General features: G+C 40.6%; 3 protein-coding genes across 5 annotated transcripts; 2 read left to right on the top strand and 1 right to left on the bottom strand.

Annotated features, from left to right (window-relative positions):
• Positions 1–487: 487 nt before the first annotated feature.
• On the top strand, positions 488–9,598 carry LOC111565726 (syntaxin-2-like). Of its 3 annotated transcripts, none has more exons than XM_035946276.2 (9): positions 488–707; positions 1,032–1,102; positions 1,754–1,853; positions 3,789–3,863; positions 5,033–5,106; positions 5,309–5,417; positions 8,362–8,435; positions 8,566–8,703; positions 8,789–9,598. In XM_035946276.2, the coding sequence occupies exons 2-9, from the start codon at positions 1,040–1,042 to the stop codon at positions 9,011–9,013; spliced, it is 858 nt and encodes a 285-aa protein (XP_035802169.1). In that variant the 5' UTR covers positions 488–707; positions 1,032–1,039; the 3' UTR covers positions 9,014–9,598. The 3 variants fall into 3 exon arrangements, with proteins under 3 accessions (XP_035802169.1, XP_023121704.1, XP_035802170.1); XM_023265936.3 differs by having other exon boundaries at positions 1,029–1,102; XM_035946277.2 differs by having other exon boundaries at positions 538–559; positions 1,029–1,102.
• A 901-nt stretch (positions 9,599–10,499) lies between these two features.
• Positions 10,500–12,516, bottom strand: pgam2 (phosphoglycerate mutase 2 (muscle)). The gene is made up of 3 exons (XM_023265937.3): positions 12,015–12,516; positions 11,589–11,769; positions 10,500–10,959 (listed from the first exon to the last, which is right to left on the bottom strand). The coding sequence occupies exons 1-3, from the start codon at positions 12,429–12,431 to the stop codon at positions 10,790–10,792; spliced, it is 768 nt and encodes a 255-aa protein (XP_023121705.1). The 5' UTR covers positions 12,432–12,516; the 3' UTR covers positions 10,500–10,789.
• A 3,820-nt stretch (positions 12,517–16,336) lies between these two features.
• On the top strand, positions 16,337–19,627 carry nefla (neurofilament light chain a). The gene is made up of 4 exons (XM_023265931.3): positions 16,337–17,481; positions 17,630–17,754; positions 18,407–18,858; positions 18,940–19,627. The coding sequence occupies exons 1-4, from the start codon at positions 16,441–16,443 to the stop codon at positions 19,347–19,349; spliced, it is 2,028 nt and encodes a 675-aa protein (XP_023121699.2). The 5' UTR covers positions 16,337–16,440; the 3' UTR covers positions 19,350–19,627.
• Positions 19,628–22,666: the final 3,039 nt, after the last annotated feature.

The following is a 22,666-nucleotide window of genomic DNA, read 5'->3' as shown; positions in this document are numbered from 1 at the left end:
TATTAAAAAGTAATCAAACTGTTTTATTTTGTTTTACTGTGACATTAATTATTTTTTCCATATTTCAACCCACCTATAATCAGATAATATTTGATTTCCAATATTGCAGTTTCTGAATCGATGTGCATGATAAGAAATAACTAAAATTTTCTGGCTTTGTTCTATAATAGTTCTCTTGAAAACATAGCCTCAAATTTCAACGTGTAAAAAAATGCTCAGTGAGTGGTAATTCTTTAAAAAAAAAAAAAAACTCAGACAGTATTTAATATAACAAGCTATTGTTTCACAAACATCCTTAGAAAATCCAGGCTTTATGCTTTAAAAAAATGTTGGTAAACCTGAGAATTTGTTCTCAAAAATGTAATGATGTCACATTTTTGCAATCTCTCATGTCCCTTCCGGCTTCCTGTAGGAGCGACCATTCTGTGATGTGATTGGTCAGAAGTTGTAACGTTTCCGAGCATGTTACCATGGTGATCGCTATGTTTAAAACTGAGCCTTTACGTTTACTGAAAACAGCCCTCAGTCAACTAACTTTGCGTCGTGTTTCGAGCCTCAGGTGAGTCGCTCTCACCTGCTCCGTTTAGCTGTAGCTTCAGTTGGCGGCTCTTTGTTTGCTAGCTGTCGCGGTGGCGCGCCTTCGTGCCCGCGCTCTTTATTACACAGGTGCTCTCGGTGAGGTCATCCCACAGGTGGACGGAGTGCAGGTGAGGTCGAGCATTATCGTCAACACCGAAAGTAGCAGTAATTCTGAGGCTGTTTTGTGTTTATTTTCTATTATGACAATGCAGACGGCTCGGCAGATGTTTCCGTATTTATGGGACTACATTTTGAAGCTAAAAGACTCATAAAATGGCGAATACATCAAGCTAGTTTTGCCCGTTAGCCACAATCTAAAGTGTATTGCTGCTGTTGCATTGTCGGTAATATAGCTAAGAATAGTTCGAGAGGCTGTTAATCTGGAGTAAGAGGTGGTCTTTTTAAAATTAGGCTAATTAATTCCCTCTTTTTTCCATCATCATCATCAGCAGGATGATATATGGACCATATGGACATGACAACAGCAAACATCACAGTCAACATGGAGGAGTTTTTCAAAACGGTAAACCTGACACTGATTAGGGCTGTAGGACAGGTGTGTTGTCTGTCTGGATCACCTGTACAGGTCCCTGTTTCTGAGACTTAACATAGAACTCGGTACTTTTCCCATGTTCCTTGGAAAATCAAAAGAACTGTGTGATTGGAGATAAAGGCCATTTTCAGTTTTTATGCCAAAAACGTGGTTAATGATTATTTTTAATTCATGTTTCACTAGTTAAAGCTGTAACAACTGAGCAAATAATCGATTAACTGTCAACTGCTTGAATTATTTTTTTAATGGTAAAAAAAAAATATATATTCTCTGCTTCCAACATCTTGAATTTGAATATTTCCTCATTTCTTTTCCTCCATTACAGTAAACAGTATTTGTGTGGGTTGTGGACAAAACAAGACTTCATTTAGTACTTTTAACAATCTTTTTATGGCATTTTAGTACAACTGATCAATTAATTGAGACAATGCTTGACAAATTAATAGACGATGTGAATAATCGTTTGTTGCAGCTCAACCACAATTGTGTTGGTAGCCAGAAATGTAGAAGTCCCATAAACAAATGATCGTATCCTGTATGTGTTGTCAAACCAGTTCCCACCTCAGCTGTACTACAAGCCATTGCTGTATATTTTCATAATATTATTGTTTGTTTGTGTAGGTGGCTGAAGTGAGAGGCCTCATCGAAAAAATTGCCCGTCAAACAGAGGAGATGGAGAGAAGACATGGTGCCATCCTGTCCTCTCCAAACCAAGGAAAGGGTAAAAGCAAAACAGGTTTTTCACAATTAATAAAGTAGAAACTTGATTCCTTCAGTGTTATGCTGATGCTTCTGGACACCTGTCAACTCCTTTACGGCACACAACGCTGACAAAACAAACAAAAAAAAGGCTTAACTGCCATTTGCAAACACTGTGCTGTTTGAAGAAGGATAATCTACAGCAACAAACACGCTAAAGGTTAAACAGAACTGTATGTTGAAGCAAATTGGGGCTGAAATGGATATTTGAACATGCGTGAAGACACTGATGTAGCCACAGAAGGTGGATACATCATCCTACATAAGAATAGCAATGTTACATCCAAAAAAAACACCAGTAAATGTCAACAGAATCTTTTTTTTATTAGTTTATTTGACTAGGACCATGTACAGAAGAACATTAAACACAGGGTCAAGATTTTCTGGACCAGATTATAGAGTACTCACTAGTTTCCATCTGCAGTTCTGGGGGCAGGCAAGAGAGAAAGAAGCACAGATAAAAAAGTAATACATCACAGTTTTAAAGAAAGATGTCATATTCTCCCAGTTTATTATCCATTTATTAGCTTCTTTATAAAAGTCTTTAAAGTCAGGTATTTACTTTAGGTGAGTGGGGAGTTTATTCTATTCTGTTATTGCTTTGTAGGAGAAAGTTAAATGTCCAAAGGCAGTTTTATGTAGAGGGGTACAACACTGCCACCTAGAAGAAGCCCTTGTTGTCCTGGTAGTGTTTCCAGATGTGTAATGAATAAAAAACTTGAGACGTGAGGGCGTATAACCATGAACAACCTTGAAAACTAAACATAAATTAGCATGCACGATCATGTTTTCAAAATTTCATAACCCGTTCTTATCCAATATATGACAGTGATGATACTGTTGTGTCTTCTTATCCAGGATTTCAATGGCTTGCTATAACCATTAAACCTCTAGGGATTTGAGAGGTTTCAGAGTTGTTCTGCTGGCCTGTGACCAGCATGAAATACAATATATGAAATTTGTCATAATCGAAGCATAAAAAAAGTTTTTTGCACCTTCAATAGCAAGAGTGTTTCTGATAGTCCTGAAATGAGAGAGGTTATATTTCAGTGTCCGTCTCATTTGTTTAATGTGCTTTGTAAAGCTGAGCATGGAGTCTAATATAACACTGAGATAATTATTGCATGTGATATTAGTTATGGCTTCTCCAATTACCATTATGTTAGCACAGCCCATTTTTTTGTTTAGTATGAAAAAAATATAGTGGCAGTTTTTCTGACGTTTAAAGTGCTACGGAGAAATGTTGGACTCCATTAGCTAAACTCTACCAAAGAAAATGATCTTAGCTGACATCCTTTGAGAAAAATAATCTAAAGGACATGAACTAAGTACATAAAGAAGTAAGGTTAAAAAAAATGTAACAAGTTTATTATTCTAGGGGCTGCACAGTGGTATAGTGGTTAGCACTTTCGCCTTGCAGCTAGAAGATCCCTGGTTCACGTCCCGGCTTTCCCGGGATCTTTCTGCATGGAGTTTGCATGTTCTCCCTGTGCATGCGTGGGTTTTCTCCGGGTACTCCGGCTTCCTCCCACAGTCCAAAAATATGCTGAGGTTAATTGATCATTCTAAATTGCCCGTAGGTGTGAATGTGAGAGTGATTGTTTGTCTCTGTATGTAGCCCTGTGACAGACTGGTGACCTGTCTAGGGTGTCCCCTGCCTTCACCTGAGTCAGCTGGGATAGACTCCAGCCCCCCCATGACCCTAATGAGGATTAAGTGGTGTATAGATAATGGATGGATGTTTATTATTCTGAAAATGGCTGGTCAGAGTTTTAAACTTGTTAAATCTGTACGTTAGATAAAAGCCCAGCACATAAAACCCAAACTTTCTTTAGGTGAAATCCCCATTTTGTTCAAATTCATATCTGTTACGGTGGAACTGCTCTGTTGTTTTTAGGAAACAAAGAAGAACTGGAGCAGCTGAACAATGACACCAAGGAGAACGCCAGCTTGGTCCGAGCCATGTTGAAATGTAGGTGCAGGTAACTTCTTGGAATCTTTAAATGTGTGTGTTTTATACAGTAGATACTAATTAGTTTCATGCTGCGTTAAGTGCAACAGTTTTTCTGTTTGTGTTGATATCTGGCTGTGTCATTGTTTGAGACAATGAAGAGGAAAAGTGCAGAATAATCATAACAACTTTATTTATATAGCAGCCTTAAGAACAGCATTCACAAAGTGCTTTGAGTTCGAACAGGCAAACACAGTCAAGACATAGGAGATGAGTCAGAGCATTCAGTTAAAAATAAATAGTAAAAATGACAATGAATTAAATGAATAATTAGCTAGATTACCACACAACTCAAACAGGAACTAGACAGTTTGAAAATTAAAGAACAAGATTGAGGGTTAAAATTAAAGGTAAAAAAAAGAAGAGAGAATTAAAGAATTAGAGAGACGACATCACACCAAAGAACCAAGCAGGTAAAAGTAAAATAAAACAAGAGAGAACATCTAAAATAAACAGGACATAATACAGAATAAAACACTGAAGCTAAAAGTAAACCTCACATAAAAGCAAGCCTATGAACGTGGGTTTTAAGAAGAGATTTAAAAGAAGTTATTGACTCTGCAGGTCAGATCTCCTCAGGCAGGTCGTTCCAAAGTGGAGGTCCTGATGGAGAACGCTCGGTCACCTTTAGATTTAAACCTCAACTTTGGCACGACCAGAAGGATCCACCTGAGGATCATCAGGGGTCAACAGATCACAAACGTAGCTTGGGACGAGACCCTGGCAGCTTTAAAAGTGATCAGTAAAATCTTAAAATCAATTCTAAAACCAACAGGGAGCCAGTGGACGGAGAACATCAGACTTCCTCAAATACTAGGACTGTAAAGTTCATATCACAGGATTTGACTTGCAAATGGACAGACAGGGAAGTGCAGTGTTCTTTACTCTACTGCTGGTTATCAGTAAACAATCATCCACTGCTGCTACAGGAGGGAGTCTCTGTTGTGATTGGTGGTTTAAGTGTGGGTCTGTTGGGTGATTGGTTGGTCAGTCCCTCTGGCCAATCAAATCTTGCACAAACTGTCTCAGATTAACACAACATGGGAAAAAGACTGTACCTGTCAGCAGCAGACTTTGTTTAGCTTTAACTGAGGTTTGTACTCATATTTGATGTGTCTCTGTGTTTTCAGCAATGCAGACAAACTGGCCTGCAGATAAGAACGGCAGACATTCCTCAGTAATCCTACGAATTAGGAGCAACCAGGTCAGGAAGTGTTTTTATTTAATGTAATAAGCCAAGTGTGTGATTGTCAGCATCCTGCATCCTGAAGTTGTGTTTAGGCCTTCAGTCTTCACACACCTGACAAAATCCCTGCTTACAATGTTCCCCTTATAGAATGCGTGTGTGCATCGATTTCTTTTAATCGATAATCTGATTTCATATTCTGCTGACTCCCTTCCACCAGCACTCACACCTGACTCGGTGGTTCGCTGAAGTCATGAGGGGTTACCACGAGGCACAAATCTCCTTCAGAGAGAAATGCAAGGCGCAGATTCAGAGACAGCTGGAGATTGGTGAGTTGCCAAAAAAACAAATGAAAGCAAAGCACGAGCATTTATTCCCCCTCACACTCAGGTCAGCGTTGTGTAAATAGATTTCATTTCATACAGCGGGATCTTATCAGATCGGCACAGTTGTTGTATTTTATGGAGGATGAATATTGGGCCAACTCTTTACTAACAGCAACATTTCTCTAGTAATAGCACTTGAGATCATCAGATAGTATAGTGTTGGGAAGGAAGAAATATTAGACACTCAGCAGTCATTTTTTATTATCTATGTTCAAATATTTTTTCCCCATTTCTCGTAGCGCACCACTACACACACTGTCAAATATCACTTAATAGCCAACGTATTAGAATCAGAAGTTCCCGTATTGTGCAACCTTTTATCACGTTAAAAATTTTTACATGTCCGCACTGTGTTTTTAATTTTTTCAAATCAAAACACTGCACAAAATGGTTAATTTCCCTCTAACTGTGGCTGTCAGCTCTGTTCTAAATGAGCTGTTTCAGTGTTGGTGGCTCAGAAAAACACTGAGCTGCTGCTGTCCACCTCAGGAAGAAGACTCTCTCTGCATCTGTACTACTAAAGTTCAACATATCCAGGATATTTATTCATTACAATCTGCAGTTAATGTCTTCTCTGTAATTTTTACACTTTGAGGACCGGATTCGACCCTCTGGAGGACCGCTTTTGGCCCACAGGCCTCATGTTTGCCTCTCCTGTTGTAGACTTATCAATATCACTACCAGATTATTAAGGTGTTAGTAGATCTGGCTATAATTACAGTCATACATTCTATTAAATGAATGTGTTGCTTAGATGTATTCTGACAGTTGAAACGTTTTAACTGAAACCCCGGAGGTGTTTAATAGTCTTGGGAGCAAGTAAAGAATAAATAAAAGAACATCATTAAAACCAATTAGTGTTGCAAATCCTATGAGGTCAACAAGGGCCAGGCTTTGTTTTGATCAGTTTCTGCTTTAGGATCATATCGTTCTAGTACGGCATATAGAACAATGGAATCAAGTGGCTTTGAAATCACTTGCAGCTCGTAAAACTCTTATCTTCCACTCCTGCTATCAAAGCACCGAGCCTCACAGGATCTTCTATGAATGCTGGTGCCATTTGCCAAGGGAATTAATCAGGATTAAGATTTGTTTTAATGTATGTCGTCTGGAATATAACCTGCTCCGGAACAAGTTATATTCAACATTAAACCTAAATTTACCTCGTGAACCTAAAGTCTTGCTTCATAGTACAAACCTCTGGAATTTCTGTCGCTTCTAACTTTGTCTCTGAGTGATTATTTTACATGGAGATATCAACAAATTCACAGCACAGTTGTTGTTTTTAACAGATATATGTGATGAGTGCGAGTCTTAATGGGCCACAATTCAGTCACCATTTTCATACTCGTTCTGTTGTCTGACAACAGGAGAGTCAATATATAATTGAGGGACTATTGAAGTCCATGGGATATGTCTTGCATATGTTTTTATTAAAAGTAAAAAAAAAATAATGTTTTTATGTTCATTATGATCATATCTTTAGAAATTCCATAATTATTTATTATAGAAACAATCACTTATTAATAAAAAATGACTGGATATCACTAAAATGTCAACTAAATAACCATCTGAATTTAATACCAACCACCTTCTAATGAGCTAACAATAATGAGTTTATTCAGAAATAGTTTGGATTGTGTTCTTTTTATTAAGTTGAGATAATCATGACAGATATTTCTTTTTTGGCAATATATCAAATTTTATATGGAAAATAAGTAATTATATCTGTGTCCCAGAGATCACTTTCCACTAAGTTCCCCATTAGAAAAAAAAACCTCTCCAGGAAGTGTGTTAATTCCAGATCACATGACCTGCTCCACATGATGTCATTTCCTCCTGAAGAAAAGACTGGCCAGACTCCAAGGCTTTCTGACTTATTTAATAGAAAGTAGTCAACAGGTTTACTACAATATCTTTAGAAATAACTTTCAATTTCAATTTCACTCAATTGAATATATAATATTTAGAAGAATCTTTCTGTAAAAATGCCATGTGGTGTTTGGTTATAGGTGGCCATGTTGATTTTAGGCTGAAAACAGTAAAAATGTCAACTATGTTACAGAAAGTCCTGCATTTATAGATTGACCCAGGAGCAGAAAAATATGTTAATGAGGACACCTCTAAACTGTCAAAGCCACACAGCACACTAACACTAAGGATTTTCCTCTTGTACTGACGTTGCCATCAACAATGAAAGTAAACTGCTCAGTTCCTCAGATGTTTTAAGTGCATGCAGACGACTGTTCAGTCAACAACAGACCAGTTGGTGTACTTTGGTCCTTGTGGAGTTAGCAAAAGCAACTCTAGGAAGTAAATAAACCTGGTGGACAGGCAGGCATATGTGAACAGCTTTTAGATATCCAAATCTATAAGAGCCACAAAACACAATAAAACCTGATTTTCACCATATGGGCAATTAAAGCAACTATCATTTTAATTTCTCTGTTCATGTATCTTTTGAAAAAATCCGCTCTGTTCATTATATGAAGTCTAAACTTCCTTTCATGTTGTTGTGTTTTGTGTGTGCTTTTTAACATTTCATCCATTTACCCTCATTGTGGTTTAAAAGTCGTGTAAACGTGTTTGATTTGAGTTGGGGGACTGTGGAGTAGAGGTGTAACTACGCCATCTTGTGGTGAATATCTAAAAATGCATGTAATTTGAGTCTTGGCAGGACAAAAATATTTTCATTGGAGACATCTGTCAGTGTAAATGACACCGCTGCAGTCATCTGATATATATTTTATTGTTTGTGATTGTCTATTTCCTGATGAATTATCTAAAGCTGCGTATTTTATTATGTGTTTTTAGATATCACCCTTAAATAATCCATATGAATATATCCAGAAAATGTTTTTCAAGTAATCTCATTTGTGTCTTTCAGTGGATAAAGTTACTACAGATGAAGAGCTGGAGGAGATGCTGCACCGGGATAATCTTGCCATCTTCATATCTGATGTTTGTATAAATTTCTCAGAATTTGTTTATCTGTAGTCTATTCTGTGTGTCAATAAAAGCTTAATCAGGATACTATAATGTGTTAAGCTATTCCAGACAATGTTTAAACGTAGCAATTTTATTTCCACAGATCAACTCTGGCACTCGAATTTCAAGTCAGGCTCTGAATGAGATTGAATGTCGACATCAGGACATCATGTGCCTCGAGTCCAGCATCAAAGAGCTGCACGAGATATTTCTGGACACTGCCATGCTGTTGGAGATTCAGGTAAAACTGCAGTTTCATTTGGAAAAGCTTTCCGAAGACCAATACCAAAACCTGACTGGTGTCAATCGTGTTTTTCTTCTACCAGGGGGACTTAATCAACAACATAGAAAAGAATGTCACGAGTGCTGCAGAGTATGTAGACGCATCCAAAACAGAAACCCATAAAGCAGTCGAATACAAGAAAAATCCTTACAAGATAGCATTCCTCCCAAACTTCTTAAGACGGTCCAAGAGAAAAACCGCTGATAAAACCGATCAAAACATGTGCAGCTTAAACCATGACTCAGCTCCGGACCTGTTTGAACATTGACTGCACCAGATGTCCTGATCAGCATCAAAACCTGCGTCCGATGGGAGTCACTCTCATCTGATTCACCCTGCCTGTTTGCCCCTTCAGCTCCTTCCTGAAGGATATTGATGAAGCTGTTTTTAGCTTAATTGTGACCTGAAAATGAGCTGTCAAATGAAACTGAAGACATGCTGTGGACAACCCTTACAGATGGATTTTGAAGAGGACAAATGCAGCCAAAGGACTTGAAAATATAACCAAAAAAATCATTTTAACTCGTCAATCAATGTTTCCAGACTCGCAGTCCTGTGAGTGTTGGTTCCAAACATGCCACAATGCTTAGATCTCATTATAGTTCCTAAATTTGTTGAGACAATCTTATTTTTTATGCAGAACAACCCAGGCAGTGGGTGGCACTGCGACATTATTGTAGCTGCGACTTTGACCAGCTTTTAGCTTCCCTCCTCTCTCCTCTTTGTGATGCTCTGTTGTGGTTTTTTGTGTCTTCTACTACTGCAATATAATGGAACATTGTATTATCTCTCCAGATAAACTGCCCAAACCATGCCAATTCTCAAATAAACCTATGTGATTAATGATACAGAACATAGTCTTAGGTACATTATTGTAACCGTGTGTGGGGAACAGGAGGACATACTGGAGTCATAATCCTAATGTGTGAGCTAAAGCCTTAAAGTCCTAATGAATTGAACTTCTGGCTTCATTATCCTATCAGAAGTTGAGGTACTTGTAATGTTAGCATGTAGTACGGCTCAACTAAAAGTGTGATAGCAGTAAACATATTTGACTTTAAGCTCCAAACATCACTCAGTTTGTCCCTAAAAATAATTTCTGTTTGACGTCTGACACGTCTGAATCTTGTCAGTTTTTGTCAGAATTCCCCTGTCAGTGGAAACGACGTGTCGGTTCAACGTGTCCTCATAGTGTCGAACTGTGTGGAGATCTGGTGACTGGAAAAGTCATACATACATATGATGTCCATTACTTTTCATAATCGTGCTCCGTTTTTAGATGAAATCATAATCATCCTGCAAGGCACCGCTCCCCTCAGGATAGAAATGTTTCATCATCCAACAAAGGCAATCACTCAGAATAAATTAGCATTCATTTGCAGCGACACTTTGTCTGAGTGGACAAGTGCACCCAAACCTTCGCCAGAAAAATGCCACTTCTAAAAGCGTCTGCATTGGTTGCATTTCTTCACATTTGTCACCTGTCTGTAGGTCATAGATTGCTCTGTGTGATAGGTAGCTGTTTGAAAGTATTCTGGCTGGAGTGGAGGATATGCAGCCTGCAACGTGGGATGGCTGCCAGGACGAACCCATTGACTTTTCTCACTCTATTTCCCCTCCTCCGCCTCTCGGATAAGATTTCACAGCACCTTTGCACTTTGCTGAAACCACTGATTTCCGAAAGGGGTAAAACATAAGAATGACTGTGTAGCTTGAAGACATGAGGATAAGGAGGAAAACTGAACAGACAGACCTACGTAAAAACATGGTTTGTTTATTGGTTGTGCCAGAGTGGTGGGGCCCTCAAAATAGGGCCTGACTACACTTTAAAAGGGCTGAGTGGTGTGTGAATGTTTGGATCAACAGGTCTGTTTATCATTGAAGCAAACAGCAGACTATTATGCTGAAAGTGGCCCGTGTCCAATTAACATTTCCCCTGATGGAATGGACTACAAGGATGGATGTATGGATGGGAGGGAACGGCTGAAGGACATAAGGGTAACAGTGTCTTTTTCTGCCTCCTCATGGAGCCTCCAAGGCAGGCTTACTTCTTCACTTTGCCCTGGGCGGCCACAGCCTCCATGGCCTTCTTCACGGTCTCCTCATCGCCGAGGAATGACATGGGCTTAACGGGCTTCAGGTCTGCGTCCAGCTCGTACACGATGGGGATTCCTGTGGGAAGGTTCAGCTCCATGATGGCTGCATCAGACATACCTGGAAAAACAGGCAGACAGAACAGAGGGATTGTAACTGATGCAATATAAAGCCGTCTGGAGCCCAGCTATGAGGACAGGGCAATGGTCTTACATCACAGAAGTAGTATCCATTGCAAGCCTTCTTCATACCCGACTGTATTTTATTTACAGCACTCTGTAACTGCCCTCTCCTCTCATCCTCAGTCTAACATTCCACCTGCCACTACTATGTGACATTTACCATTGCCCTTCAGGCTTTCTTGATGTAGAACTCCCTTATCCATGTCTGGCCGCTCCTTGAAAAAGTCCAACCTTTCTACATAAAGGTCGTGACTGTAATGGGAACCAGCCTCATGACCCTCTACACTGTCCCCGAGTCCCTGCATGCTATTTATACACACTGCAATCCACAACTGTGTGTGTGTAAAGACCAGTGTCTGGCTGGGACTATATTCAGCTCCTGCCTTTGTGCAAATGCAGTAGAAAAAACTTTCAAATCTTTTGTGAAATTACTAGGATTTGAGTGCTAACAATTTTACAGCGTTGAATTTTATATCAAGCTTTCACCTCTACTTACTGTGTCAGACAGAAGTTTTTCATTCAGCATTTTTATTAAAGCTTTATCTGCCTGCAAACTGTAACGCTCACCCTCTAAGTGCTTGACGATGCCACGGAGGCTGTTGCCGTGGGCGGCGATGATAACGTTCTTCCCAGCTTTGATTTCAGGAGCGATGACTTCGTTCCAGAAAGGCAGGGCACGGGCGATGGTGTCCTTCAGTGACTCACATGTGGGCAGCTCACCGGCCTTCAGGTTCTTGTAGCGCCGAGACTGGAGGGATAAAGAACAGCAAGCAGGTATTTTACTCCCACAACTGAAGTTACATAACTGAGAAAACTGTTGAGCAACCACAAGACTTCTATAGACTCAATTTACACTCTTAGCTGCACTACAATATTCCTCTGGTTAGTTTTAATTGGTTGAAACTGGAATTTAGGGACTGATTGCTTAGTAAGAACAATCATAAACCATGTAATGTTTATTCTAAATGAGCCACCAACATGTGTTTGTCTTACCTCACTGATAATTTTGTGGTAAGGGTGGTCCTTCTCCATGGGTGGAGGTGGGATGTCGAAGGAACGACGCCAGACCTTCACCTGCTCCTCGCCGTGCTTTGCAGCCGTCTCCGCCTTGTTGAGTCCAGTGAGGCCTCCGTAGTGGCGCTCATTCAGACGCCAGGTACGAATCACAGGCAGCCACATCTGGTCTGTGCCCTCCATGATGGTCCACAGGGTCTTGACGGCACGTTTCAGCACAGATGTGTAGCACACGTCAAACTTCAGGCCTGCATCCTTGATGGCCTGGGCTCCACGCTTGGCCTCCTCCACGCCCTTCTCACTGAGGTCGGCATCGAACCAGCCACAGAAGCGGTTCTCCTGGTTCCAGGCGCTCTCGCCGTGGCGGACGATAACCAGACGGTGGACGGCAGTCATGTTTAGTCGTGTTTTTCCACACACGGAGCCCTCAGCCCTTCGAAGCTGCACACACGCACACTGGCTGACCAACAGTGAGCCCAAACCAGCATACCAGACTCTTTATATAGCAGCTGGGCTGGTGGAAGACGGGCCCTCTGGACTTTCCACCTGTGAGAGGCTTTCACACTCTGATGGACACATAAGGTGGGCCAGTAAAAGCAGCCCTCTGCTCGTCTGTGGGGACATGTGGCGGCTGGGAAGGCCAGAGGTCAGAGATTAGGCCAAAATAGCAACATGACTTTTAAACTGAGGTCTGTGCAACAAAAGTGTAAAGATCAGAGTTGGCTGCAGAGAGGCACCTCACACTGAGATGAACACTTTTATCAGTGACAGACAAACTAATTACACTGAAGAGTTGAATAAATAATAAATTTGATCACAGGGTATTTGTTGTGTGGTATAACAGTCAGGCAACATGTAAGGGGGAATCCTATAGTCAATATGTAGTCAAACAGCTGCATGAAGCCTGCAGTTTTCTTATTGTAAATGTTGCTGCCAGCAGGAAAAATGCTGGAACTGACTGCTAGAGCTACTGCTACTATTATAAAAATGATGAACGGGGTGAAAAATTTAGAGACAACATAAAGCATAAAAGTGCACAAAAGTCTGTCAGTTTAAAAAAAGAAATGTTATGAAGCCTGGCCTAAGGATCTTGAACTACATCCATAAGGGTTCAACCTGACCAAGCATGAAACCATAATAAAGTAAGTCTTCAATCTTAAACAGGCAGGGTACTTCATAAAGTGTTATTTCAGTCCATCACCACTAGGAGCTGCTCTAGCATCATATAAAAAAGCAACATTTCACACTGTATTTCACAAGACTGAATAAACTTGATTTATCACAAGTAAATTTAAACCTGTAGTGATAAAATCAAACAAATTCATATTTAATGTGGTAAGTCTGTGCAACATATGTACAGTCAAGCCTGAAATTATTCATACCCCTGGAAAATTCAGACATGCCACTTTTTGTTTAAATGTAAATAAAAGCTGAGAAATATTTTTTCCACAGTGATGCCTCTTGTACATCGTCTTCTCATCTTTTGTGGGAAGCCTGTATCATTGCCAATAAAAAAAAACAAACAAAAAGGCATACTGGTTGAAGAAAAGTAGCTTAAAGTCAAAATTTGCTAGGGGTATGAATAATTTCGGCCTTGATTGTATATGCAGCACAAACACAGTAAGTTACAGATAAAAAAGATCAGCTTGCTACAACATGCTTTCATTAAACTTAAGTCTTTATTTTTGTTTTTGAACAGTGAAATGTCTAGTGTTCCACACTAGTGGAAATATCATATATATGCTACTGAGAGAAAAAATTGAAGGCAAATATTCTGCATCTTCTATACTGAATTGTAATGCTGGAAAGCAGAAATGCACAGAAACTTAAGAGACGGCGATAAACGAGCCGATGAAGCCTGGAAGCCCAGAGCTGTCGGGCAAAGTCGATGTCTCCGGCCCCTCACAATCAAATTATACTCCATGGGAAATGCAATAGTCCAAAAATATAATATTAATGGATTTCCGGGCTTGACGCCAGCATTCTTCGTATGATCATGACATTGGGCTGTTGGACTGTACAGAGCAAGAAGAATGATAAAGAAACATTTTAGTGGCTGGGCCTCTGGCTCTATAGTGAATGGATAGTATGTAACCTGATAATGATGAACCATTTTACAGCAGAAACACTCTGATAAACCAGCAAACAGCTGACTGACAGAGTTACAGAGTGGCTGCTGAACGAAGCATCACATGCAGAAGGGTTGAGTTGGCCGAGACCAAAACCAAAATTAAATTTTGAAAATACAAATATTAGACCCACATTTAGAAAATGCACAAAAGAGTTTATTTTGATGTGTCCGGTCATGGCTGTGTATCTGTCTTTATGCTTTTTTGGCCCTCTAGTGGTCCAAAAAGGTACAGAGGCATCCTGATAAATACTATTTATAAAATGAAGCAATTAACAAAGCTACTATTGTCACTTAGAGAACAGCTGTTAGTGTACAATGCTGTCATCTATTCATCCACAATGATGGAAACACTGGGAATGCTAACAGGAAAATGCTGATGCTTAGGCTAGGTATGTTAGCATCGCAGGGAGAGCAAGTAACAACCTGGAAATTAGCTCCGTAAATGGGTGAATTAGTTTGGAAAGAGAAGTTAATGATCTACTTTCTGTGTTGCATTTCCCCAGGTCCTGTAAGCATCTCGTCTGCCAAAAACGGCCCTGGTGCAGATTGTCAGACTGCTGTTTGGGTGGGAAAAAGTGTACAGAGGGCAGTTTGTGTGATCACAACTGTTACGATGACTCAGCCTGCAGCAGAGTCCATGCAGCTCCCACCGCCTGCCTCGCTTCTGTTTGGGTACAGCACTGCCTGGAAGTACTGGGGGCCTTTGCTGCAAAGGCAGATTACACAAGCAGCACACACTATAGCCAGTCACATATACGCAAAGACACACACATCCTGCACACACACAGATATTGCTGCAAAGCACTGCATTTATGCATAGAGCTGGAAGGCAAGATGAATCTCCAAACATTAACTTTGACTGAGCCACTGCATACCTACACACACACACACACACACACACACACACACACACACGAACACACACACGAACAGAAACTGCCCGTCAGCAGCAGGGTGTAACTGAACTACCGGTGTAACGGTGCAGCAGATGAGAGGGACAGTTTGTCTTCTGTAGAAATGAAGACAACAAACCTGACAAACAGCTGAAAACAGTAAAGATGGCTTTACTTATTACTTCACTTAAAAATCTCTTTTTGAACTCAAGTATGAACTGAACTGTTGGGGTTTATTTCTTCTTCCATCAAACTGCAAGGACATTATATGCAATTATTGATTAAATCTGTAAATATCATGTGTCACAGACAATGCAGTGTTCTCAAGACATCTACACAGATCTACACAGATAGTCACTTGTGTTTCTTCCAATACTGTTATTCTCAGATAATGATATGTGATACATTCACTTATTATTTTACATAGCACTTCTGCAAAGTCAGAAAAATACAACAAAGCCAAAATGTATAGTGAACAATATTAAGAGAGATGAATAATTATTGCATGTAACTGAACAGCTGGTTAATTAAAATTCATAGCACAGCAGAGCTTATTACTATTAATAATCATACTGGTAATTCTACAACAGTGCAGGTATTTGTTACTATAGAAATGCTTCTACACGTTCGCCTACTCTTTGTTGTGTCTTCAACATGTGGCCTCTTCCCATCTGTTTGGGTGGGATTTTCTCCTTGCAGGGCTTTGAGGTTGTGGCTGTAGTTCTGCTCTCCACCAGGAGGAGAGATGCTGTGTCACGATTCCTAAACCAGGACATCCCCCCTCCTCTTTTCTGCAGTGAGAATAGCACAAGAGGCATGTTACAGATATGTTTTTGTCCTTTATTAAACATAGTATTCCTAACAAACTATAGTTATCTGCAGTATTACTGGGCACCACAGGTTTAGATTCTGGGTTAAAGCTGGTGATATTTTAGTTTTGTATGCATTAATTTCTTTTGCTGCACTGTTAAAGACTGATAAATCTGCTTTATGATTTGTTTTTGTTTTTAGAAACTTGGCTTGGTTGAACATTATTTTTAATTCCAAGGTCAGGGCATTATGCAGCTTTTTAACATGTCATTTTTACAACCTCCTCCCTACAGTTTGTCACTCTGTTTTTAACCCTCGCTCATTTCCCTCCTATTCTTATTCCCATGGTCCCTCTCTCTTATTTCTTGCCGTTGCAGTGTAAGCCTATAGAGCCTGCATTGTCAGAGTTTGGGGAAAGCGCTTGCGTCAGACCTCAGCGTCCTGCTATAAAAGCAGCAGGCTGCTGCAGCAGCAAGCAGTCGATGCTTAAACCTGAGCCCTCTGCACACCTCCGCACACACACTAACACAAAGAGGAGAGGGAGAGCCATCTGTCCTCCCAGCACTCAGCCATGAGTAGCATCGGATATGACCCCTACTACTCCACCTCGTCGTACAGACGCTGGTATGTTGAGGCTCCCCCCCGGGTGGTGACCAGAGGGAGGACCCACTCTGCCTACTCTTCCCATGCAACCCCGATGTCCTCCTCCCGGCTGCAGTACTCCTCTCCTGGCCGGGTGCTGTTCTCCTCTTCATCACCAGCCTCTTCCCTGGAGCTGGAACTCAGCCAAGCGGCCCAGATCAGCTCTGAGTTTCGAGCCGTACGCACACAAGAGCGCAGCCAGCTGCAGGATCTCAACGATCGCTTTGCCGGCTTCATCGAGAGAGTGCGTGAGTTGGAGCAGCAGAATCGTGCTTTGGAGGCAGAACTCCTGCTCCTGAGGCAAAAGCACACCGAGCCGTCCCGTCTGAGAGCACTGTATGAGCAGGAGGCCCGGTCCCTGAGAGCAGCTGTGGATGAAGCCAGGGCAGAACAGCAGGCTATCCTGGGCCAGAGGGAGCGGCTGGAGCAGACCCTGAGTGCCCTGCAGGGTCGATATGAAGAGGAAGTGCTGGGTCGTGAAGAAGCTGAGGGCAGGCTGATGGAGGCTCGTCGTGAGGCCGACCAGGCTGCCTTAGCAAAGGCTGAGCTGGAGAAAAGTGTGGAAACTCTGCTGGAGGAGCTGGCCTTCCTCAAGAGGATTCATGAAAGCGAAGTGGCTGAACTTCAGGCCCAGGTCCATCTGGGCGTCCAGGTGGCCGTGGAATCCGAGGCCGCCACTCCAGACCTCTCTGGAGCCCTCAGGGATATCCGGTCCCAGTATGAGAGGCTGGCAGCGAGGAACATGCAGGCGGCTGAGGAGTGGTTCAGAGGGAAGGTGGGCTCCTTAACTGAAACTGTGGCCCAGCACAGCGACGCCGTGAGAAGCTCCAAGGACGAAGCAGGAGAGTATAGACGCCAGCTACAAGCACGCCTACTGGAGATCGATGCCTGCAGAGGCCTCAATGAATCCCTGGAGAAACAGCTGCATGAGATGGAGGAGAAGCAGAGCACTGAAATTGCTGCTATGCAGGTCAGTAAAGAAGCTGTAGCACCCTGTAGTTTATTACAATGTGTTGTAATCAATTAGACCTTTTGATTTATTGATCTGTAAATCTATTAAAGTTTTTATTATATCTTGTTTCATTCTGTATGTCTTTGTGACTTTGACTTGTATTTAGGACACCATTGGAGAGTTGGAGAATGAGCTGAGGGGCACTAAACAGGAAATGGCACGCTACCTGAAAGAGTATCAGGACCTTCTGAATGTCAAGATGGCTCTGGACATCGAGATCGCCGCATATAGGTGAGAGACAAAAACAATGAGGCTGACAAATCACACTGGGGAACAGCCAAACACAAAAAAGAAGGCAAACTTATAATTGTTTTGATTTCAGTAAAACCTAGAAGGCTAACCCTAACCCTCGCCCTGTGTAAATTGTAAAAGTGGTACATAAACACTTAATTTGAGATAAAAGAAAAACACACCATACAGTTATTTAAAGTTTTTCCAGAGTCATGTAAGTCATTTATATATACTATTTTTAACATTTAAGTCAGGAGGCTAATTCAAAACATCGACTTTCTTTCTAATGTTTGTTTTTATCTGCAAAATGTAAGGTATAAATCGGGTGATTTATGTTGGCAATATTTGATATAATATGAAAAACACAAAGTTCATGTTGACCTAATCTGGAAAACAATTTGGTGTAAAACACTGGTTAGAGCTTAATCAGAATCACTCTCTGCATACTAGCTCAAACACTGCAGTACTTAAAAATACACTACCAGTCAAAAGTTTGGACACACTTTCTCATCAAAATGAATGACGAGGTGTGTCCAAACTTTTGACTATTGATGGCCACTAATTGACAAATTTAAAACCTATGCTTTAAAAAAAAAAAGCAGCTCCCAGTTACTGTAGCCATCACCAGTTGCGTTTTCACCAACCCATACAGGAAGCTCTTAGAAGGGGAGGAGTCTCGCTTCAGCGTGGGGATGGCTGGAGGCGTCTCCTCTCTGTACGGCCACAGTCTGTCGGCTCCCTCCTACACCCGACCCGTCCTCTCCAGCTTCAGCTCCGGCACCTCCTACCTAATGACGTCTCGCCTGCTCAGCTCCAGCGTCAGCACCACCGAGGGAATCATCCCTGCTAGCCACGCCCAGCAAGCAGAAGCCAGTCCACCCAGGGAAGAGGAGGAGGAGGAGGAAGAGGCGGAGAAGGAGGTAGAGGAGGAGGAAGAGGCAGAGAAGGAAGAAGAGGGAGGTGAAGAGGCGGCAGAAGAGGAGAAAAAGGAGGAGGAAGAGGAAGGAAAGGAGGAGGAGGAAGAGGGAGGAGAGGATGAGGGAGAGAAGGAAGATGAAGAGGAAGCAAAGGAAGCAGAGGAGGAGACAAAGGAGGGAGAAGAGGGTTGGTGAACCTTTTAATCATGTTGTTTAACTATTCAAAAAACACTTACATAAATAATAAAACTTTCATCTGTTGATGCAGGTGGTGATGAGGAGGAACAAAAGGAAGAGGTAGCAGAGGCTGCCGAAGATGGAGAGAAAGACGACAAAGGTGAAGGTGAAGAGAGTGAAGCCAAAGAAGAAGAGAGCGAAGCCAAAGAAGAGGAGAGTGAAGCCAAAGAAGAAGCACAAGAGGAGGACAAAACAGAAGGAGCAGATGACAAAGACGAGGCAACGAAAGAAGAAGAAAAAGACGAGAAGGAAGAGCCTAAAAAGAGCGACGAGAAAGAAGACAAAGCTGATGCCAAGAAAGAAGACAAAGCAGCCGAAGAGAAAGATGTCAAAGCCGCTCCGAAAAAAGAGGACAAAGCCGACGCAAAAAAGGAGAAAGAGGAAGAAAAGGCAGCCAAACCTGACCCTGCAGGAGAAAAGAGCACAAAGGGTAAAAAGTAAGCTGGTTGGCCTCAGCAAAGTTTGGTCAAGACTGTCTGCAGCTCAATAACCAGTAGAGGCATCAGCGCTGTTCTCTCAAATCTGCTTATAAACATGGTGCTCAATACAACAGTCCAATAGCCATTTACAGCAACAAATCAAGGTTAACTGCTTGCCAATATCCAGAGTAATCCATACAGGTTTGGCTGCACACTTCGTGGTGAGTGTTAAATGTGTAATTGCTGAATGCTCTCGTGCGTGTGCGTTTTTGGTGGTTAAATAAACGATTCTCAAAGCCATGCGTGTCATTGATTCTGAGTCCTGACAAACTGAACCAGCAGAGGAGCAGCGTAGACTTAGATTGTAGCCTTCGGAGGACCTTGCAAGTCTTGGGACACCTGCTGCTCTACATTTGCCCTCAGCAGTAGTTTTTTAAGGGAGGCGAGCATGTCAGATTCACTTACTCCACTCGATCCGACAAGCAGTGACTGTACTGTCACAACACTGTTTCTCAGACCATTTACACCCTGCTGTGTTACATCGGTCACCATAGGCATGGATTTCAGGGGGAATGCAGGGGATATATCTAACTTAATATTTACAACACATGCATTTTTCACCCCTGATAAATACATTAAAGGAGAGGACTTCTATTTTAAGAAACTGACATAATACTTCCAGACACAACAACACATCTGACAGGATGATGTCTTCTTTATTCACTACAACAAACAGATATGTGTAATATGATTTGAAAGTGCAGAGATTTATGAATTAATTAAAATGACATGAAGACAGTAAATTATTCTTGTATATGTGTAGATTCAACAATGGCATAAAGGTAATCTGCAGAAGAATAAATACTTGAAAACAATGCAGAATGCTAGAGTCTTGCTGCATTGTATTCCAATATACTTTGAATTGCCATAGATAGATAGATAGATAGATCCTTTAATAATCCTTTGCAGGAAATTACAGTGCCACAGCAGTTTCGTAACAGTCACACTTCCATACATAACAAGTTAAAAAGAACAAAGAATAAATACTAAACCATGCAGTGCCTTATTTTTCTGTTTTCCTTCACATTGATAAAGACATCTCCAGCATAAAATGATGCATAAAAAACTCATATTGGTCCATAAAAGTCCACATGCTCAAAATATCCTGGGGCAGGAACATCACACAAAGATATTTGGAACATTTAAAATGAGGCCATGCATCTTTCACAGCAATAAATAACATAACAATACCCTTACAAAGCACTTAAAAAATGGGGGGAGAATGGTCCCATACTGGGTTTCACATACTCAGTAGTTGCTCTGCTAGCATTATTTCTTTTACAATGTTAAACTTTGTAGCTTAGTTGCTAGCTAATGTTATCACAGCTAGCTAACGTTAGGAGCATAAAACATAAGTTGCTGGCCACTGAGGCCGCTGTTTGCTTTAAAGGGCCAAAGATAAAGGATTGGACTGCTGGAACTTGTCGGAGTCGGGAGACAGCGGTGTGTTTGCAGCTTTACTGGGAGACTGCTATTGTGCTATGCTAGTAGCGGCTAATGTAGCTGCTAGTAGCGGCTAATGTAACTGCTAGTAGCGGCTAATGTAGCTGCTAGTAGCGGCTAATGTAGCTGCTAGTAGCGGCTAATGTAGCTGCTAGTAGCGGCTAATGTAGCTGCTAGTAGCGGCTAATGTAGCTGCTAGTAGCGGCTAATGTAGCTGCTAGTAGCGTCTAATGTAGCTGCTAGCTGCTGGCCAGAAGCAGAGGACCGGACTACCGAGGTCTCACAGGTAGGCTCTCCTAACTGCCATGATTTAATTAAGTACCATATTTTGTATTTATCCCCAATCGTTTCTCAAACTCAACAATATTCAACTTTTTAGCATTACTGTACTTCGGTTATACTTAGCAGCAAACATAAGTTCTATGTGACAGCGATCAGTGTGGCTAAAAGTAGCATTACAGGTTTGGAGGTTCAATAGTTTATGCTATTTAAATTGGGCAATTTTGGTGACAAAAACAACGATCTTGGGACATAAAACAAATAATAGCATATGCTTAAACAGGAAAACAATACAGAGAATAGTTGTTAAGACAGTAAAGTTTGCAGGCTAACATAATTAGCTTGTTTTACTTGGCTATATAAGTTTAGCAGCTGCAGCAGAGAAAGTATTGACTGGAGGAAATGTGTGTTTAACCGTAATGGACTGAAGCTTTAATTTGTTAGTGAAAGAATAGATTTTTCTTGTTACAAAATGCACATAGTCTCTCTTTGAGAGTAAAGAGAGCAGAGAGCAGCCCTCTGAGCTTCCAGCTGTGTTTAATTTCCACCATTGAAAAAGGACTGAAAGTCAAACCAATGGCCTGTTGAGTATAAGAAAAAAACAAGCTCTCAGTTATTGTTCAAGATTTAATATGTGTAACAGTGAAAGGAATAAATAGATTTCCAATTAATGACACTCAGACACACAGTGTTACAAATTAACCCTTGCATACCTTTACTGACAAATAACATGGTGGTAATGATTCAAAATGGCCCATAATACTGTTTTTTTTTTTTTTTTTTTTTTTTGCAATTCCATCAACTTGGAGACTGGCAGTGGCATTCTGTTAAATGTAAAGTAAAATGTACAATCTTCCATGATGCACGTTATCCTATCACACCCGACATCCCCCAGAAGCTGTAGACAAGTACGGAGCATTTACAATTCTGGTGATGGAGTAGTGAAAGTGCCAAATTACAAAAACAAATCCATAAAAGAGGAAATATAACGACAAATAAATAAAAAAAATAAATAAATGCAATGTAAAGAAATATTAATCAAAAAATGTATCCATAAAAGAAAAAGCTAATAAAAATGGAAATATAAAGACAAATAAATAAAATAATTTTAAAAATAATACAAAGAAATGTGCTTATAAATAAAATAAAATAAAAATAATGTGGCAGTATAAAGCAATATTAATCAAAAATTAATCCATAAAAGAAAAGGCTAATAAAAGTAGAAATATAAAGACAAATAAATGAAATAATAAAAAATAATCAGAAGAAATGTGCTTTTAAAGCAACATTTAATGTCACTTTAAAAGCAAAGAAAAAGCACATTTCTTCTCGTTATTTTTTTATTATTTTATTTGTTTGTCTATTTTTATCAGTCTTTTCTTTTATGGATTCATTTTTTGATTATTGTTGCTTTATATTGCCACATTATTTTTATTTTAGTAATTCATCTTTATATTTCCACTTTTATTTGCTTATTCTTTCATATATTGATTTTTATAATTTGGCACTCTCACTACTCCATAGTTGGTGTTGGATTTTTCTTTAAATGATATCCCT

The sequence above is a fragment of the Amphiprion ocellaris genome, chromosome 17, assembly GCF_022539595.1.
Source record: "Amphiprion ocellaris isolate individual 3 ecotype Okinawa chromosome 17, ASM2253959v1, whole genome shotgun sequence".
Taxonomy (NCBI): Eukaryota; Metazoa; Chordata; class Actinopteri; family Pomacentridae; genus Amphiprion; species Amphiprion ocellaris.
This window is presented reverse-complemented; position numbering and strand designations above follow the sequence as displayed.

Excerpts from the sequence above, each read along its gene's own strand:
- LOC111565726 (XM_035946276.2), top strand. The coding sequence starts at position 1,040 with ATGGACCATATGGACATGACAACAGCAAACATCACAGTCAACATGGAG. Across the intron at positions 1,103-1,753 it reads TGGAGGAGTTTTTCAAAACG|GTGGCTGAAGTGAGAGGCCT; the intron begins GTAAACCTGACA and ends TTGTTTGTGTAG. Across the intron at positions 5,418-8,361 it reads TCAGAGACAGCTGGAGATTG|TGGATAAAGTTACTACAGAT; the intron begins GTGAGTTGCCAA and ends TGTGTCTTTCAG.
- pgam2 (XM_023265937.3), bottom strand. The coding sequence starts at position 12,431 with ATGACTGCCGTCCACCGTCTGGTTATCGTCCGCCACGGCGAGAGCGCC. Across the intron at positions 11,770-12,014 it reads ACCACAAAATTATCAGTGAG|TCTCGGCGCTACAAGAACCT; the intron begins GTAAGACAAACA and ends TTATCCCTCCAG. Across the intron at positions 10,960-11,588 it reads CATCGTCAAGCACTTAGAGG|GTATGTCTGATGCAGCCATC; the intron begins GTGAGCGTTACA and ends CTGTTTTTCCAG.
- nefla (XM_023265931.3), top strand. The coding sequence starts at position 16,441 with ATGAGTAGCATCGGATATGACCCCTACTACTCCACCTCGTCGTACAGA. Across the intron at positions 17,755-18,406 it reads ATCGAGATCGCCGCATATAG|GAAGCTCTTAGAAGGGGAGG; the intron begins GTGAGAGACAAA and ends CAACCCATACAG. Across the intron at positions 18,859-18,939 it reads GACAAAGGAGGGAGAAGAGG|GTGGTGATGAGGAGGAACAA; the intron begins GTTGGTGAACCT and ends CTGTTGATGCAG.